The sequence below is a fragment of the Balaenoptera ricei genome, chromosome 4 (assembly GCF_028023285.1).
Source record: "Balaenoptera ricei isolate mBalRic1 chromosome 4, mBalRic1.hap2, whole genome shotgun sequence".
NCBI classification, from domain to species: Eukaryota; Metazoa; Chordata; class Mammalia; order Artiodactyla; family Balaenopteridae; genus Balaenoptera; species Balaenoptera ricei.
Genome location: NC_082642.1, coordinates 3494268 through 3514527, shown reverse-complemented (window position 1 = coordinate 3514527; position 20260 = coordinate 3494268). Strand labels below are relative to the sequence as shown.

The following is a 20260-nucleotide window of genomic DNA, read 5'->3' as shown; positions in this document are numbered from 1 at the left end:
CTCAATCATCCTATTAAACTTTCAGGTCGTTTCCAAGGAAATGATCAAGTCACTTGGGAAGTCTTACTACTGCTGCATTCTCCTTTTTCATTAACAAGAAATTTTTTTTCAATTTTAGGAAATTTATGGATTATTTAGTGTATTCAGTCTGGGTGATCTATGACTACCTTGACATAATTAAATTTTCTAAAGTTGTCTTAGTCATTCTTAGGAGTCTTATTTTCAGACCTGAGAATTAAGAGTAAATGTTTCTGAACATATTGCTATTTCATTTAATATAAAAAACAATGTTTAATTTTTTCCACCAAAATTGAGTTTATCTGAATGCACTCTGAGCTTTATATCAAAGGTTCTAAAGTCAAATTGCTTGCAGCCTTAAAAAAATAAACCAGGGCAGTGAGTGGCTGGGGGTGGGGAGAAACAGCCTTTTGTTTCATGGACCAATGACTTATTTAATTAACTAACTTGTTGACAATCATGAACTAAAAAATGCACAACTAAGCAGTTGGTTATTATCAGGAGTTGTGATGTCTACTAGTAACAGTGATAAGGCTAATGGGGAAAATCCTCATCATAGACATTTAGCTGACAGAGTAAAAGGAGAAATCATAATTTGCAAAGTTGAGCTTGAAGACTAGTATTTAATATGAGCCATGAAAATCTTATCACTTGCCTGAAGAATGGCATATCAGGGTATAATTAAAGCAACAGGATCTTTACAGTTAATGTTTAGTCTTGATAGCACATTTCATAAGAGCATTTTATATAATGGATGGATTTTAATCAAAGTACATAGTGTGGGAGATAGTGTTCACTTTAAGTTAATAAAGTACTGCACATAATTTTTGTACTTCAAGCTAAAAATAATTTCTTGGCACTGTTGATAGCTCAGGCAGCTACATGTGAGGTATAACGTTCATCAAAATTCTCCAAGGACAAAAGTATTTTTTTTGTAATTTTGTCATTTTGAATGTTATGGCAACTTTCCAGATTTTTTTTAAAGATCTGGAAAGCACTTAAATTGCCCAGTGTATTTTAAAGTCTCCTCTGTAAATATCTAATATTTATCCCTGAAACCCTTGCAAGGTTATGTCATACTCACCCCACCTGAATGACAGAGAAACAACATTTGCTACTCTGTATTAGCTAGGTCTTAAATTTCTTAAGGTCAGGGCCTTTCTCTTGTACTCTTGATATCCCATGTAGCAATGGCCCAGGGCTTTGCATGCATAGTAGGTGTTGAAACTAATGATTTTTTTTTCAATTATAGAACATAATGCTTCAGTGGATACTAGAATTGTAGAACATGAAAGATAAAATTACAAAACCATGGACGTTATGAGGGAAGGGGAGAGTACGGGGGAGGCGGAGAAATAGAAGACCATAGAGACAAAGGCCAGGAAGAAGAGGCTGTATTTAGTTAGGGAGCAATGATAAGCCATCAAAGGTGTTTTAGCAGAGGAGAGATAATGACTACAGTGGCACTTTAATTGGCAGACAAGATAGGTTAGATTTAGGATAGATTGTAGTAGGGTGAAACTGGAAGTAAGAAGACTGGTTAGGAAATTAAGTTCTTGAGGCAAGGAATGAGGGTGTGAGCTAGGAAGGTGGCAGTAGGACTGATAGGAGGAGATAAACAGAAGAGATGCTACTGGAAAGAAGGTACATGACCTGGTCTTTTCCTAAATAGATCATATGAGACTTTGTAAAAGAAAGGAGACATCGAAGATAGATAGAAAAATGTTCAGTCTGGGTGATTGAGACCCTTCACACGCTATTAGCAGAAATAATAAAGTCAGAGTGATGGCTTCGAAGGGAAAATGATGGGTTTGATGTTTGACACATGAAATTTAAATAGTGTGAGACACCTAAGTGTAGAAAGTTAGCAAGTTAAGACAGATATCAGGGTAGACATAAAAATTACAGTTTTTTTATTTGCAAAATCTTTAGGACATCGTAGGAAATTCACTCATTCATTCATCATCATGGATTATTCATTTATTCAACACATTTCCTGAGCACCTGTTATGTTCCAGGCACCATCCAGTTTCAGGTGCTGGAGATAATGAACTGAGAATTCAAATGGACTCAAAAACAAACAAACACATGTATGTACAAACAAATCTCTGCTCTCAAAGAGCTAATATTTGAGGTGCCATGGGGACAGACAAGAAAAAGAAGGACCAAACAACCATAAATAAATAAATAAACAGTCATACATGCCTTGATGAAAATAAATAAGGGTGGTGTAATTGGGGGATACTTTCGATTGAGTGGCTCTGTTTATTTACTAAGCTATTGTAGATGGATAAAATATTAGACACCTTAAAAGTAATACTTCCATTATTAAGTAACTATTTCCCCCAAATATTTGCAGTGGGGAAAAGACCTTCTGAATGAAGATGATAATTTTCCTTTGCTCTAAACTCCTTACAGTGGGAAAACAATCTTAATAGATGTTACAAAGTCAATTATGATTATAAATCGCAGATGTGGTGCCACTCTGAGATGAACTCTTCACTGTCATCAACAATAAAAGACCTGCATTTGTTTCTATCACAGAAGATTTTTGTATACAATTAAGTGAAACTGACATACTGGAAAACAGCTCGGCAGGCAAGAAGCCAACCCCAGCCCTGTCAGCACAGAATAAAAGCACAAGTAGTCTTAACTATCTTCTTTCCTCGTAGTCTTCCCAGCTGGCATTCTGCAGCCCCCGTTCTTCAGTGCCCAGCAGTCTAACTCATTGAACTATGGGGGCATCGGCATGGTCATAGGACACGAAATCACCCATGGCTTCGATGACAATGGTAAAGTACAATTGATGCTTTTCTTTGGCTGAGATATACCCTAGTAAACCTCATTAAGAGTTATTATAATTTATCAATACAAAAACACATTTATTCATCAGCATATCATTGGTCTAATAATCACCACACTTTTAGTGTTCCTTTTAAATTGTTGCTTAAGAAGATCAGAATTTTCTAATAGTGAGGTTAGCAATGTGTGCTTTTTACTCTGACAGAATAAAACAAATATTCACATTGAGAAAACATTGTGATATTTGTCAACACCAATGATAATGTTTGGTCTTATTTCATGATTGTTTATGTCTTATCTCTCTAGACTTTTAGAAGGCAGAGTCCATGTCTTAAAAATCAGATGTAAACTCAGAAAGTAAGGTGCCCACAGGACTTTTAACTGCTTGTGGTCAGAGACTTTTTTTTTTTGCTGCATCTTACACCTACTACCTAGGTTCAGGGCCTTGAAAACAGTAGGCAATTAAACGTTTACATGCTGCCCAAAACGCAAAATAGTTTTAGAAATGAAATTTGAGAGGAATGGAAGTAAGGATGTGAAATATGTAAAGAGGTAATAGTTGAAGTTATAACAAAGATCGATTCACAAGTGGAAAGAAAATAACAAGAGAACAGTAGAGGGAAAATAATTAAGCCTTAATCCAACTTTAGAGAGCCAGAGGAAGAAAAGGAGACAAGAAGGACTTAACTAAGCTTCTGTTAACTCAAACTATACAACAAACTTCACAGGTAGGTATTAATACTATTTCCATTTTTCAAACAGAAAAATATAGACGCACATAAGACTTGCTCAAAGTTACAAAACTGGGAATTGGTGGAACCAGGATGTGGGTTCAGGTAGCTTGTCTTTATAGCCCTTTTCTTATTCACTACATCATAGATAACTGTTTAAAAGATAATAAGATCAAGTATCAAACATATGACGTATATAAATGCTGCTAAAGCTCAAAAGGGGAAAGATCAATGTAGTTAAGATTAGCAACGGGGAAGGGTTGGGCAGAAGGGATAGTTAGGAAGTTTAGGATTGACGTGTACAAACTGCTATATTTAAAATGAATAACCAACAAGGACCTACTGTGTAGCACAGGGAATTCTGCTCAGTATTATGTAACAACCTAAATAGGAAAAGAATTTGAAAAAGAATAGGTACATGTATAACTGGATCACTTTGCTGTACACCTGAAGCTATCACAACATTGTTAATCAACTATACTCCAACATAAAATAAAAAGTAAAAAAAAAAAAAAAAAAATTAGCAAGAAACCTCCAGGAGAAAAGGTGACTTTTTCTTTGTACTTGAAGTATAGCAAAACTATGAGTCTGCAATGTCTAATGAAGGGTTTGAGATATGAAATGAATGCCAGAGTGAAATATTAACATCTTCACAATATCAAAGCATCAAATTAAACAGATTTGGTTCAGGTGAAAACCATCCGACAGAAGCAGGTCATGATTTCAGGAGTGTTTGTCTGGTGGCCTTGGCTGAGACATCAACAGCCAAGTGGGTGAAATACCTGGATTAATACTAAGACACAACAGCAAAGAGAGTCCCAGCAGCCTGGGTTTCATCAATTCTGGATGAGAAAGCAGAACAGTTTATCTCATCATCTGTCCAGTTTAATGTTCTCTCACATACTGGTATTTCAGTCCTTGCACTTTGAATTAAAGATATCTTACTGTAATTGATTAATTGTAATAAGTTCCCATTTTAGTTAAATAAATATATATTCCAGGCAGAAATTTTAACAAGGATGGAGACCTCGTTGACTGGTGGACTCAACAGTCTGCAAATAATTTTAAAGACCAATCCCAATGCATGGTGTACCAGTATGGAAACTTCTCCTGGGACCTAGCAGGTGGACAGCATGTATGTCATCAGCATTCTCTTGAAAAGTTATATTCAATCTTAAGTGAATTATTGATGCTTTCTTAACAATCCAAACATAGTTAAGGGTCTTTAAGTGTCTTTTTTTTTAACAGCTCAATGGAATTAACACACTAGGAGAAAACATTGCTGATAATGGTGGTATTGGCCAAGCATACAGAGTGAGTAATAATATTTTCTTCCCCTTTTAGTGATTGGAGTGTATATTGATCATATTTAATCATTCATTTAAAGCCTTTTGCAAAAGACATATAATGTAAGCAATAAATGGATGACTAGAAAATGGAAAATTCACAAGGAGAAAGGGGATTGTAAATACGCTAACCAGAAGGGGCAATACAGTTGATATGATTGAGCTGAATACCAGTCTCTAAGCTTTGAAGAAGCCAAGCAGAAAAGGAAACACAGAATATTTGAATGATAGAATTGAGATAAGCAAGTTCCACAGAGGAGGCGATATTTTTCTAAGAAGTAACCTCTGAAATAGTTTTTTTAGAAAAGATAGTATATAGAAAGGTTTATTTCAGAGTCATTGATTGATGTACTGAGCATGACCCTCAGTTTCATGGCAGATGAAGCAGTATTTGAGAACAATAATCAACATAAACCACAGGCATAATATTAAACTACAGTCCATTACAATGACAGTGAGGGACTGAAGTGATATGGTCCCAGCATGTGGCCTTGTAATGGTCTAAACCATTAGACTCAGAGGAATGTATTGTTGGAGCATCCCTTAGAATCTCATTTGGGCTTCCATTCATTCTTAACATTCGACGATACTCTCTGAGGGCTTTACTCTGTGTTTGGCACTTGGTGCTGGAGATCCAGCTTCGCACCCTCCATACAATATGCCATTATTTGATGATTTGAACAAGGATTAAAGATGGTCTAGTGGATACTATGTGCACAAGAAAAAGTAGGGGTTTTCACAAAACAGTGGAGGAATAATGGTCTTGGAAGCAGCAAGAAGTGAGCATGATTTTGAGTTGTTTTCCCAACGCTGAGGTAGCCCACATGTGGGAGAAAAAACAGAGTCTACTTGAGAGGGTACAGGGTACAAGGTGTCCACAGGATAGAATCAGGCTACTGACATAAAGATGGATGGAATGTTCATTGGAGTGGGGGAGGATATAGGGTTATTTGTTCTCCATCGAGATGTTTGGGTTGGAGGGGAGGAGGGAATATCAGAGCAATGCGGGAGAGATGACTGGTGGGGCCTGTGACTTGGCAGTGACCCTGGATGATCAAAGTGTGAGGCTTGGGAGATTAATCTGGCTGCAAAGTTTCCAAAAGAATGAGTTCCAGCCAAGTCCTGGGAGATGGTAGATTACTGCTTCTTTGAATACTTGGAAATTTTTTTACTGGATGCCAGACATTGTGCATTTTACCTTTTTGGGTGGTGGATATTTTTGTTTTCCTCTAAATATTCTTGAGCTTTATTCTAGGATGCCATTAAATTCCTCAGAAATGGCTTGGTCCTTTTAGATCTTGCTTTTACAATTTGTTAGGCATGTCTGGGGTAGTGCTCAGTCTAGGGATAATTATTCTTCACTGCTGAGGCAAGAACCTACAGTATGAATCTTGAGGTCTTTCGTTCTTGTCTTGCGTGATACCAGACATTTTTATCTCTAATCCTTTTCTGTGGTTCCTTCCCTAGCCTTGGGTAGTTTGCTCACATGCATACTCAGGTACTCAGCTGAATACCTGAGGGGCCATTGATCTCTGAGAGTCTCTTTCTCTGCAGCTTTCTCCTCTTCATTACCCTTTCCTTGGTGTCCCTGAATTCTCAGCACCTTCTCCTCACCCTCTCAAGGAGTCCGCCAGGCTCCCACTGGGGTTTCCCACTCTATTTTGTGGCCTGGAAATGCTCAAGTCAAAAAGCTGGGGCAATCATAAGCCTCCTGCTATTTGTTTACCATCTCCCAGAGATGACTTTCCTTTTTGCCTGATGTCTAGTGTCATGCAAACCATTGCTTAATATATTTTGTCTGTCATTTGGTCATTTTAGTGGGAGGGTATATTCAGTCCCTGTCACCCCATCTTGCCTGGAAGTGGAAGGCATTGGGCCTTTTAAACTCCATGGTGATTCTAATACCCAACCAGATTGAGAATCACTGCTGTAAAAATTCGGCCAAAGTCTGGGTTAAGGGTACTTGCATGGAGATCCTCATGTAGAACAAGTACAAATTTATAATAATGAAGCAAATTACAATTGTGCAAATATGTTATTATACATGAAATCTTGACTTGTAATACTCCCTGCTAGATTGTGAGCTCCCTAAGAGGAAGAGGATCAAGTCTTTCCCATATCCCCAGCATCTTTGCACATTACAGACTCAATAAATCTATGTTGATGGCAAGTAAGAAGAAAAGAAATATATCTTCTGTGTATCTAGTATCACCTTTCTTTGTATTAAACTGAAACTAACACATCTCAGAAAGTTTGTTGTTAATCCCTTTCTTAAGTGTATTTAGTAGAGGAAAACTACATTTTTCAATAGTGTCTATAGATCCTTAAGAATTAAGAAAATTTCCTGATGTTCAAGTAATCTAAATTCCTTCTTCTTAATGTGACTGAGGTTCAATCTATTTTGCCCTGTCTTCAGGGGGCCATAATAATTGCACATCCTTATTCTTAGAATCATAGGGTGCTAGGCCTCTAAGGGCTCTTAAGAGACTCCCTTGACTTTTGTCAGGAATCACTCATATGAAGTCTGGTGTGAGTCTCTTTTGCTGAGAGTAGTAACCAAGCCAAGTACAGCAATTACAGACTCCCTTGGCAATCTTTTCTTCCAACTGGCTAGAATCACCCATCTATATAACAACATTTAGATAAGTTTTTCATCACTATTTAAGTCATCCATTCATTCAGCTAACATTTGCTGATCATCTGACATATGCTAGGCTTTTATCATCTGTTAATCATTAATCTTGTTCTTTTCAGAGCATTTGTAAGTAAATTCTAGTTTTCTTTCTAATCCATTAAATACTTGTAGGTTGCCATAACTAAGTATATTATTATGGTGATTCTGACATAAAAGGTTAATTACTTGGTTACATGATCTTTGCATAGATTTATATATAAATTTGGAAATTATAAACCTCATGTTTCTCTTCCATTAACTGCCTAGGCCTATCAAAATTATGTTAAAAAGCATGGTGAAGAAAAATTACTTCCTGGACTTGACCTAAATCACAAACAACTGTTCTTCTTGAATTTTGCCCAGGTATTGTATCCTTCTTGATTGATAGATATGAAAATCATTTTGAGTTATAATTTCATAGTAGGTTAGATATTGCATGCTGAGTTTTCTTGTTTTAATCAATTGTGGCAGAGCATTTGATTGACTAACTTTCATTGTGTGTAACAGACTGTCAGACCATATTAATGATAATTATGTTCCTGGCTGCCTATTATTGAACATTATTTGAAGAGTAATTGGTTGAGGAATGCAGAATTCCAATTTAATTTTTGCAGTAGGAAGTTTGCTTTTCCTCCAGATTGCCCAAACAGATAATCCTTGATGGAACCTAAGTATGCTGCTTTCTTTTTTCTATTTCTGTCCCTAGGTGTGGTGTGGGACCTACAGGCCAGAGTATGCAGTCAACTCCATTAAAACAGATGTGCACAGTCCAGGCAATTTCAGGTGCGTGGTTATGAATAGCTGTTGAGGTGCTCCAATATTGGCTCCATTATTTCAAATTTAGAGGGTTTTTTCTAACTCTGATTCTGTAAAATTTGGAAATCCAGTACTTTTCTTTTTCCTTCTTCTTCTTTTTTTTCTTTTTTCTTTTTGAGGGTCTCCGAAAGGAGTAACAGAACACTTCAGGATAGATGTCATGTTTACACAAGCATAGCCGTGACTGCTCTTATCCTCAGAATGTATGTGACCTAGGCCCAGTGCTTGATGAATTCCAACGAAGATGTCACCTCAGAAGAGTGGCTCTATTTAAAGCTAGCAGAGGCATTTCTAAGAGGCTGCAAAAGGCTTAGGCCTAGAACCCATGAGTAGCTGTTCCAAAGAAAGATTTCCATTCAACACAGAGGGAAACTTTCCAGTAATTAGAGGTCCCAACCTCTAACAGCTTTGGAGCAAAGTTATCCCCAAAGCTCCAGGAGAGAGTACCATGAAGAAGAGTTCAGAGAACAACCTGCTAGGGATGCTGGAGAAAAATTCTGTGCAGAGTGGAAAGTTGAGTTATAAGATATCTAAAATCCATCCCAAATCAGAAAACCTAAGAGAACACTGGATTGAAAGAGAATCAACCAACCAGCATTTGAATGTCAAATTCTAGACCCCCATGTATCTATTTTAGGACTGAATTCCTAATTCCTACCTCTTCCGCAGGCACTAAAATCTCCATCACCGATTCACTGATCAACAGCAGCACCTCTCAGGCATGAGTGTGTGAAAAACAAATTAAAAATTTTGTAGGTTTGTTGGAAAACAGAGTTTGAGAACAAAAGAAAACTAATGGGCCAATTTTAAAAGATCTTCCTAAAATAGACATGAACATACTGCCCAGATCATTCACTCCTGAGGAAAAAACTCATGCAATTGTGAAACAATAAAATAGCACATTTAAAATTAAAGAATTTACTCGGCTTGTTCCAGTATCATCATCATCATCATTTGGTGTTTGCCTTAACAGTTTTTTCAAAATTCATTCACTCCACAATTGATTATTGTACGCCTATTATATGTATAGTGCAAGCTAAATTTAGTCTTGCTAGGATATACACATTAGCTTCTTTTTCGGTAATGAGCAACGAAAGTCCCTGGATCAATTGTCATTATGGTTTTGTAACTTTTAGTTTTAATTTTTCTTTTCTTTTCTTTTTAAAATTTTTCTTCCAGTTTTATTGAGATAATTAAGATACAGCACTGAATAAGTTTAAGAGGTACAGCATAAGGGTTTGGCTTGCATACATCATGAAGTGATGACCATAATAACTTTATTGAGCATCCATCATCTCATATAGATACAAAATTAGATGAAAAAAAATTTTTTCTTTGTAATGAGAACTCATAGGTTTTACTCTCTTAACTGTCATGTATAACATACGGCAGTGTTAATTATATGTATCATGTCATACATTACATACCTGGTACTTATTTATCTTATAACTGGAAGTTTGTACCTTAAGTTTGTACCTTTTGACTACCTTTATCCAATTCCCCTCCTCCCCACCTCCCACCTCTGGTAACCACAAATCTGATAGCGTTTTCTCTAAGTGTATTTGTTTGTTTGTTTGTTTTTGAGTATAATTGACTTACAACACCATGTTAATTCCTGGTGTACAACAGTGATTCAATAGCTTTAATTTTTTAAAGTTGTCTTTTTCCTTACTGAAGTTTCAGAAGTTAAGATCTAACAATCTGAGGATAACAGAGTATTTATAAGCTCACACAAACGACCATAACAATCTAATTTGTCAAAGTTCTGCCCTACATATCCTCAGGAACCAAAGCATATATCCATAAAAAGCCTAGGTGAATTTAAGTAATATTAATATAGTACCTTGTACATCTGGCATCCTCAGAGAACAAGAGGTGGCACATTAATTTTTGACAGCTAACATTTGTCTCTTGAGTATTAACATTTTTATCTTAACCCGTGGATTAAAATTTCTCTGTTTAAAATAACTTTTCTAACTTCCTCCCTTATTAACACAGTATCCTGAAGAAAACCTAAGCTTTCGTTTTTTGATGACAGACTTCTGTTATGACTATTACTTATGGTTTCACTGTTTATTAGGTTAGTGAAAGCCTCAGAAGCTATAACATGTGGAGTTATTTATTCCTACACTACAGAGCCATTAATGGTGATTTTCTTGACTTTTCAGTTTAGTTTTTTATTAGAGTTTTTCTATTTGTTTTTCTCTTCCCTAGTTCTCTTTCTTGTTAAGGTATTGCCTGCATTCAGCTGTGCCATTCCTCCATTCCAATTAGCTCAGAAAACATATCATTATAATTTATGGTAAAAAATGAATGCAAGCTTTGAAGTAAGAAACCCTTGAGTTCCATCAATGGCTCTGCCGTTTATGAGCTATTCCTTATCCTCTGGGTCTCAATTTCTTGATATATAAAGTGAGGATTAAATTATCATGAGAGCTGCTAGGAGGATTAATGTTAATGTATATGAAGTGCCTATTACATATATGTGTTTGAAAATTAGTACTTGAATTACTTTTACATGAGAGAGATACAAACAGAATAAGAGTTCCTATGAATAAAGTATATGGATTTTGCAACATTCCATATTTGCTGACAGTTAAGGGCTTTTTTTTTCTTTTTTTCTCATTTCTTATGTCTGCATAGCTCAAAATGTCAGTAACTGATCACTGGTTAAGTGATCATGTAGGTAAATATGTAATTGTTTTCTACCCCCAATTTTAAATTGAGAAAAGTATTTTATTAGAAATATGTGGAATTATTTGTAACTTTTATTTTCTTTGTTCTGGTCCAAAAGATGCCTCTTTGACTATTTTTCATTCATAATAAGAGAAGTATGTGTTGATTTTTTTAAAAGGGTAAATGGAATGCCAACCTTTTGTCAAGGAAATTATTATTTTCTCTGGATGTAAAGGGATTTCCTTGGCAAAAGGTTGAGGTCACATTTAGTTTTGGAAACAGGCTGCTTCCTGGCTGTGCAAAGTAAAACACATTTTTTTAAAGAACCTTAAAAACTAATAGACATTGAGTTGCTATTGAAAAATTGTGCATGGTGGTTTCTGTAGAAACATTTCTGAAACAAAGGGCGATTTTGTAACCTTATGCTTAAATAACCACAGTATCAAAAGCCAAAGGCAAAGTATAACTATAAAGAATCTATAAAACCATATAAAGCTGAATCTATAAAACCATGTTAGGTCTAAGCTATAATTATTTTATTCTTCCTAACTAAAGTTTTTTGTACTTTAAAATAAACTTCTAAAACTTTAGTATTTAAAGCAAAACCATTTCCCTCTGATATTCTAGAAATTTAAATGACTTCATTTTGGAAATCCAGCTTCTGTTAGCTGTGTACAGTTGCTTCAGGGAACGGTTGTTATGATAATATTTACTATATGATCTATAAATGTGTTTCTAAAGTTATTCAGATATAATATTTCTTTTTTTAACATATTTATTGGAGTATAATTGCTTTACAATGGTGTGTTAGTTTCTGCTTTATAACAAGTAAATCAGCTATACGTATACATATATCCCTACATCCCCTCCCTCTTGCGTCTCCCTCCCACCCTCCCTATCCCACCCCTCTAGGTGGTCACAAAGCACCGAGCTGATCTCCCTGTGCTTTGCGGCTGCTTCCCACTAGCTATCTATTTTACATTTGGTAGCGTATATATGTCCATGCCACTCTCTCACTTCATCCCAGCTTACCCTTCCCCCTCCCCACGTCCTCAAGTCCATTCTCTACGTCTGTGTCTTTATTCCTTTACGGCCCCAGGTTCCTCATAACCATTTTTTTTTTTTATTCCATATATATGTGTTAGCATACGGTATTTGTTTTTCTCTTTCTGATTTACTTCACTCTGTATGACAGACTCTAGGTCCATCCACCTCACTACAAATAACGCAATTTCATTTCTTTTTATGGCTGAGTGATTTTCCATTGTATATATGTGCCACATCTTCTTTATCCATTCATCTGTCTATGGACACTTAGGTTGCTTCCATGTCCTGGCTATTGTAAATAGAGCTGCAATGAACATTGTGATACATGACTCTTTTTGAATTATGGTTTTCTCAGGGCATATGCCCAGTAGTGGGATTGCTGGGTGGTGTGGTAGTTCTATTTTTAGTTTTTTAAGGAACCTCCATACTGTTCTCCATAGTGGCTGTATCAATTTACATTCCCACCAACAGTACAAGAGGGTTCCCTTTTCTCCACACCCTCTCCAGCATTTATTGCTTGTAGATTTTTTGATGATGGCCATTCTGACTGGTGTGAGGTGATACCTCATTGTAGTTTTGATTTGCATTTCTCTAATGATTAGTGTTGTTGAGCATTCTTTCATGAGTTTGTTGGCGATCTGTATATCTTCTTTGGAGAAATGTCTGTTTAGGTCTTCTGCCCATTTTTGAATTGGGTTGTTTGTTTTTTTGATATTGAGCTGCATGAGCTGCATGTGCTGCTTATAAATTTTGGAGATTAATCCTCTGTCAGTTGCTTCATTTGCAAATATTTTCTCCCATTCTGAGGGTTGTCTTTTCATCTTGTTTATGGTTTCCTTTGCTGTGCAAAAGCTTTTAAGTTTCATTAGGTCCCATTTGTTTATTTTTGTTTTTATTTCCGTTTCTCTAGGAGCTGGGTCAAAAAGGATCTTGCTGTGATATATGTCATAGAGTGTTCTGCCTATGTTTTCCTCTAAGAGTTTTATAGTGTCTGGTCTTACATTTAGGTCTTTAATCCACTTTGAGTTTATTTTTGTGTATGGCGTTAGGGAGTGTTCTAATTTCATTCTTTTACATGTAGCTGTCCAGTTTTCCGAGCCCCACTTATTGAAGAGACTGTCTTTTCTCCATTGTATATCCTTGCCTCCTTTATCAAAAATAAGGTGACCATAGGTGCGTGGGTTTATCTCTGGGCTTTCTATCCTGTTCCCTTCATCTATATTTCTGTTTTTGTGCCAGTACCATACTGTCTTGACTACTGTAGCTTTGTAGTATAGTCTGAAGTCTGGAAGCCTGATTCCTCAAGCTCCGTTTTTCTTCCTCAAGATTGCTTTGGCTATCTGGGGTCCTTTGTGTTTCCATACAAATTGTGAAATTTTTTGTTCTAGTTCTGTGAAAAATGCCAGTGGTAGTTTGATAGGGATTGCACTGAATCTGTAGATTGCTTTGGATTGTATAGTCATTTTCACAATGTTGATTCTTCTAATCCAAGAACATGGCACGTCTCTCCATCTGTTTGTATCATCTTTAGTTTCCTTCATCAGGGTCTTATAGTTTTCTGCATACAGGTCTTTTGTCTCCTTAGGTAGGCTTATTCCTAGGTATTTTATTCTTTTTGTTGCAATGGTAAATGGGAGTGTTTCCTTAATTTCTCTTTCAGATTTTTCATCATTAGTGTATAGGAATGCAAGAGATTTCTGTGCATTAATTTTGTATCCTGCTACTTTACCAAATCCATTGATTAGCTCTAGGAGTTTTCTGGTAGCATCTTTAGGATTCTCTATGTATAGTATCATGTCATCTGCAAGCAGTGACAGCTTTACTTCTTCTTTACTGATTTGGATTCCTTTTATTTCTTTTTCTTCTCTGATTGCTGTGGCTAAAACTTCCAAAAGTATGTTGAATAATAGTGGTGAGAGTGGACAACCTTGTCTTGTTCCTGATGTTAGAGGAAATGGTTTCAGCTTTTCACCATTGAGAATGATGTTGGCTGTGGGTTTGTCATATACGGCCTTTATTATGTCAGGGTAAGTTCCCTCTATGCCTACTTTCTGGAGAGTTTTTATCATAAATGGGTGTTGAATTTTGTCGAAAGATTTTTCTGCATCTATCGAGATGATCATGTGGTTTTTCTCCTTCAGTTTGTTATTATGGTGTATCACATTGATTGATTTGCATATATTGAAGAATCCTTGCATTCCTGGGATAAACCCCACTTGATCATGGTGTATAGATATAATATTTCTGTATAAGATATAAGGGTCTGATCATTTTTTAAAATAAATAAATAAATAAATTTATTTATTTATATTTTTTATTTTTGGCTGCATTGGGTCTTTGTTGCTGTGTGCAGGCTTTCTCTACTTGTGGCGAGTGGGGGCTGCTCCTCATTGCGGTGTGCGGGCTGCTTTTCGTTGCGGTGTGCTGGCTTCTCTTGTTGTGGAGCACGAGCTCTACACATGTGGTCTTCCATAGTTGTGGCACGAGGGCTCAGTAGCTGTGGCTCATGGGCTCTAGAGCGCAGGCTTAGTAGTTGTGGTGCACAGGCTTAGTTGCTCTGTGGCATGTGGGATCTTCCCGGACTAGGGCTCAAACCCATGTCTCCTGCATTGGCAGGCAGATTCTTACCCACTGTGCCACCAGGGAAGTCCCTGATAATTTTTTAAAGTAAGTCCAAATAGACAAAATGATATCAATGTCTGCTACCTAAATAGTAATGGTGCTAATTTAGATACTTATATTGCTTGAGATCATCTTCCAGTCAGAATAAAGGACACTTTATAGAACCTACGCCACTAATAATGCTAGAAATGTTTTCCACAGCTTAATATCTAATACTTTTTAAAAAATATTCTTTCTAGTGTTTTATTTAGACATTTTAAAGTAATATGGCTATTTTTTTCCTTATTATTCTATGATTTAGCATGCCTAAGCTAAACCCTCTTTGAAATACTGATGTTTCCTCCATTTACCTTAAATATTAGCATTGGTTTCTGATATTTTATAAATGGTGTGGATTTTGGTGGGCCTTGTAGAATTTCTATTAGCACTTATTAATCTTTAGCCCATACCTGGGAATCTATTCAGGCATTTATTTCTTCATGAATTTATAGAGTAACATGTGTAGACCAATGTGACCTTACTTTAAAAGAATCCTGAACATCAGTTAATGATAAAAATTGGACAGTTTACTCATGAATGAAGCTGGTTAACCTTGTAGCCCAGTTGTTTATTTAAGAGAAGTAGCAAAAGATTGTCAGAGAACTCATTAATTGTAAAAAGCTCATTCGGTAATGAAAAAGAAAAAAAAAACAACAGCTAAATTCAAACAGGAGTAGTCAGATATAAAGTTCATTGTTGGTTACATGATGTTCAATTCCACATCTCTTAGGTATTTTCAATACAAGTGATTATTTGCCATGGGAATAAATAGCAGTAGTATGATAAAACAGCAGCAGTATATATTTTATATAATAAAGTAAAAATTTCAAGTAACTTACTTTAGGAAATAATCAATAAAAACCTTTATTATCTTCTGTTATTATAAACACAACACAAAAACTACATAGTTTTCATATAGCATGAAATTCATGTAAAAATGTTAATGAAATATGATCCCACTCTTAGCGAAGGGATTCACTTTAATAATGTATCCACATTTTGAAATAGATTATGTCATCCATCCAAAGATTTGATGTTATAAACAACCAAACACTAATTAGAGTCCTAGGAAAATAAGTGAAGCCCTGGTACATTGTTGACCTAATTATTCAGAATCATATTATCTAAATGGAAGTTTTTGGATGGAAAGAGAGGAGCTGGAATGGAGACAGAGGGCTGAGTGTGCATTCGTTTGGGTGTTGCTGCATGGCCAAATCCCAGTGGTGTCTTGTGAAGACTTTCTTGTTTTAAGGTTTGTGTTTTTTTTTAATTTCTTTAATATTTTTAAGAGAAATGTAGAATTAAGTCTTGGGTTTGGACAATTTTACTGAAGTACTTATCTCCATATGGTGATGAGACAACAATCCCTTGAAAAAATGTTAATAGAGTAAAAAACAAAAAAGAGCAGCTCTTTCAGCCAATGACCCTCAAATGCTTACCCTGTCCATCAGGGAGCTTGCTCCCCAGCTACAGGAACAGTCAGACCACCAGAATACTGTCCCTCAGCCAGTGTATAGGGCTTCCTAATGTAGGAAGAGGATCAGATTAAATGAATCAAAGCACCTCTCTAACTCAGAGTCTGTGAGCCTAGAACCTTAAAGACTAGGTACTAATATAAATCCCTGATGTCTAAAATCTTTATATTCTTACATATATGATCACTTTGACCATGTATCAAGTGAACTTGTTCGAACTTTCAGGTGTAAGAAATGACACATTATTATTATTATTATTATTATTAATCAAATTAATTCAAACTCTAGGCTCCCACCCTAAGCCAAGAGGTGAGAAATTTAATTTCAGTCATTTTCAGTGTACTCCTTTCTAGGGTTATACTGGAATCCGAAGGCATCTCATGAGCCTAGAAATTAGGGAATAACCTCCTTTCCCAGCCTGCTCTGGGTGCTGACATCCTTGCAGTCTGATCGCCCTATCTGAAGTCGGGTGGCTCCATTTCCTTCCATTGGTCATGGTCAAGGGAGGCAAGAACCGCCACTCTGGACATTCAGCCTCCTCGACAGCCAGGTACCATCCTATCAGAAGTCCTCTCAGGGCCCTGCTCAGAGTGACAGGCACGTCCTTGTCATTCATATAACCTGCCTTTCCTGGGCCCCTCTTCAGTCTTGGGGAGGCCAGTCTTCTCCCTCTCCAGCCAGTGGGTGAATAGATGTAAATTCCTCTGCTCTACCCTCCCCAACCTCAACCCCCAGCCCTTCATACCAGAGAGATTCCTTTCAATCTTTAAGACTCCTCTAGGAGTCCTCAAAAACATACAACCAAAAAAGTTTTCCTCCCTGAAGGATAGGGGAGTTTGAGAAATAGCTGATGTGGTGATGGGTGACACAGTAGGAAGGAGAACTTTTAGACATTCGACATGGAATGGAGATAGGGAAAGGAAATGCTTTCTTCCTCTCTGGTTGGTCCACAGTAGCAAATAAACCAAAAACACTGAGCAGTGTTTTTCTTCGTAATGCCCTGTTACTCTCTGCATCTCATCACCATGGCCAGGTGACGGGCTCATTCATTATTTCCGGAGTCCTGCAATAAGCAAAGCACTGTGCTGGGCTTTGGTGGTGCAGCCGGGAACAAGGTATACACAGTATTTCGTCCTCATAGAGATTATAGTGTAGAGAGTATGTCGGGAAGTAAAGAAGGAGAGAAAAATCATTGCACATCGTGGTAAGTGCTGTGACAGGCTAGCACAGGTGGGAGAGACTCACGTGGACTGTATTCCAAGAAGACCTCTGAGGAGGTGTGTTGAAGCAGGGGCACGAAGGCTGAGAAGGAGCTAGCCGCGTAGGCACCAGGGAGTAACTTTGCAGGGAGTGTGGTCGGCAGGAACAGCAGGTCCGGAAGAGGGCGAGAGCTTGGCGAGTTTGCATAATGGAGAGTGAATCCGTGTAGTTTGAGCTTAATGAGGAACAGGAGGAGAAACAGACCATGAGGAGGCCTGGAAGGTAGGCTGGAGCCATCAGGACGTTGGAGACCCTGGAGAGCAGTTTGAATTATCCTTCAAGCCCCCTGGAGGGTTTTAAGTAAGAGAATGACTGAACTTGATTTAAATTTTAAAGCTCCCTCTGATGGCTGTGTGGAGAAGGGGTCAGAGGGGAGAGAAACGCTAGGACGTATACACGTCCACACATCTGCCATGTAGGGAGATGTCAGCAAGTTAGAACGACCTCCTAGCTCCCCACCACTCCAGCCCACTTGCCTCCCAGCCCCCTGCCCCCAACCCAAGGTGGCTGAGGTGGGATGGTCCCAGTGGGAAGAGAAGGGAAGGAGCTGGTTCAGGCTTGATGGGAAAACATCACCTCTGCATCACTGTACTGACCTGTCCGTCCCTCAGATGCTGCTTGGTGCCAGTAATGGGCTGGACAGTGTTGTTTTTGCCTACTGGGGTTAGAGTTAAGAGGAAATTGACATCTTGCCAACCCTTTCCAGTTACTCAGGCTGAATCCAGTTTCTGATATCTGTGGGGTTCTTTTGGGAAAAAAGAAAATAATTGTTATCTTCCCTATTAAATCAAATATCTATTTAAAGTCTATTATATTGAAAGTTATTGTGTGAGGCCTTTCAAGATACAGTAAGAAATCATAATTTTATTCTTTAACCAAATTCTTCTTAAAATAACTGCAATTCCAAATATGAATTATTCACTTATCTTACAAACACATGTAGAGTGTTTATAGATTAACTCCCCATACCAAGCCTAAGATGCAGGTAATATTATTATATGCATTTTACCGAAAAGGAAACTGAGGCACAGAGAAGCTAAATAAATACAATTCATAACCAGGATTCAAACCATGCAATCTGTCTTCAAAATCTGCTTTTAACTCCTGTAGTTTGCTACCTCTGCATTTAAACATTCTGTTAATGAAAAGGAATGGGCTCATTCTACCAGTTGTTTTTTTTTTGTTTTTTTTTTTAATTTCCTTTTAAACTGAAAGTTCCAAACCCACACAGCTGGCCTACATAAAAAAATTCTGTAGAGCTCCTGCATGGTATGGACATGAGTATCAAATGCTGATGGTGACTTTTGTTTGTTTGTTTCACAGGATTATTGGGACTTTGCAGAACTCTCCTGAGTTTTCAGAAGCCTTTCATTGCCGCAAGAACTCATACATGAATCCAGAAAAGAAATGCCGGGTTTGGTAATCTTCAGAAGAAGCGGTGCAGTCCTCGGCTAGACTTGCCCACATCACAGAAATGGGGAACTCTATCTGAGAGAAAAAGGGCCAGAGAGGTCACTGATTACGTGGAGGTAGTTCACGGGGATGAGAGCAATAAAAATGAAGCTAGGTTACTCTGGAAAAATGTGGAAGGAGGAGAGGTCTAATGTCTATCAAATCAATCACTTCTCACTGTGTAAATAATGCTTAATCTCTAAAGAGAATATTGCCATTCATTTCTGTTTCTCATATGATCTGCCAGTTTGATGTTTTCTCTTGATGTAGACCGGGATTTCTAATCAAAGGGAGAAAGAAGAGGTGGAAGAATTCAGTTGGCACCAAAAGCACAGCAGTGACGTGAGAGTTAAAAACATGTTGCCGATGTACTTATTTTTACTTTTATTTGCAAAATTTATGCTCCTTCAAAACTCTTCCAAAGAATTCTTATACATATTGGGGCCTTGGGACTTAATGTAGTTTTAATCTAATTTTGCCAATCATCAGTTTTTTTCATTCTGAGAGCATTGTATTTTAAGCACTCTTAGGGCAAAAATGAGCGTCTAAAACTGTTTTTTGCTGTACCTGCTTTGACTGGTAATGAGATTCTTGAGGCTCCCTGCAATTTTCTAAGCAATTTCTTGTTCTCTCTCTCTCAAAACTTGGTCTTTTTAAGAGATTTGTAGTAATGTGTAAATAATAATTTTTATATTTAATTATTAACTACACTTATGACTAAGTAATTGTTATTATAGCTAATCATTGAATATTGAAGCTTCAGACCAAGATAAATAGTTATGAACCAAGATCTGTAAAGTGATGTACAGATGAAGATTTGAGACTTTTTAAACTTATAAATCATATTGATGAAAAGCTTTAAACACAAACTTTGGGTTAAAAATTGCCATTGGACAGTGGTCTAAAGATACATAAGAGTTGTGGTTTACAAGCAGGATTTTCAAAATTAAATCTGTCCCTGAAGGTGGCCATGATAAAAGGGCAAAACTGCATCTATGTAGCTCTGCATCTCCTTATCTTTTCAGGTTTGTCATCTGATGGAAATATTTTGATAATAAATTGAAATTGTGTACCCATTACTCACTAAGCTTATTGCGCCAGCTATCTAGCTTTGGAAAGCGCATTTCTGAATAGAAATGAGAGGCCTCTACACATCCAATGGACTTGCTTCTAAATTTCTAACTCACCTAGAGTTTTGGGAGGGGGAGGTCTAGTCCCTGATAGCAACTCAGCTCTTAAGGCTTTTATGTTCTCTTTTCCTGTCCTGTTTGCTAGTTTAGTTCATTTCATTACTTGATTAAT

The 20260-nt window shown here is 37.1% G+C and overlaps 1 protein-coding gene and 1 long non-coding RNA gene across 7 annotated transcripts in view; one reads left to right on the top strand and one right to left on the bottom strand.

Moving 5' to 3' along the window:
* LOC132364484 (uncharacterized) overlaps positions 1–18167 on the bottom strand; it is a 32215-nt gene extending 14048 nt beyond the window's left edge. The window contains exons 1-2 of the long non-coding RNA XR_009502812.1: positions 18103–18167; positions 17492–17681 (exon numbers count right to left, since the gene is read on the bottom strand). This is a non-coding gene — a long non-coding RNA (uncharacterized LOC132364484). The remainder of the gene's footprint in view (positions 1–17491; positions 17682–18102) is intronic.
* Positions 1–20037, top strand: part of MME (membrane metalloendopeptidase) — a 273465-nt gene extending 253428 nt beyond the window's left edge. For all 6 annotated transcript variants that reach the window (XM_059920079.1, XM_059920074.1, XM_059920075.1 and 3 more), the window contains 6 exons: positions 2691–2810; positions 4553–4686; positions 4800–4865; positions 7839–7934; positions 8278–8354; positions 18830–20037. In XM_059920079.1, the coding sequence (XP_059776062.1) occupies positions 2691–2810; positions 4553–4686; positions 4800–4865; positions 7839–7934; positions 8278–8354; positions 18830–18929 (593 nt within the window). In that variant the 3' untranslated portion in view covers positions 18930–20037. The remainder of the gene's footprint in view (positions 1–2690; positions 2811–4552; positions 4687–4799; positions 4866–7838; positions 7935–8277; positions 8355–18829) is intronic.
* The last annotated feature ends 223 nt before the right edge of the window (positions 20038–20260 follow it).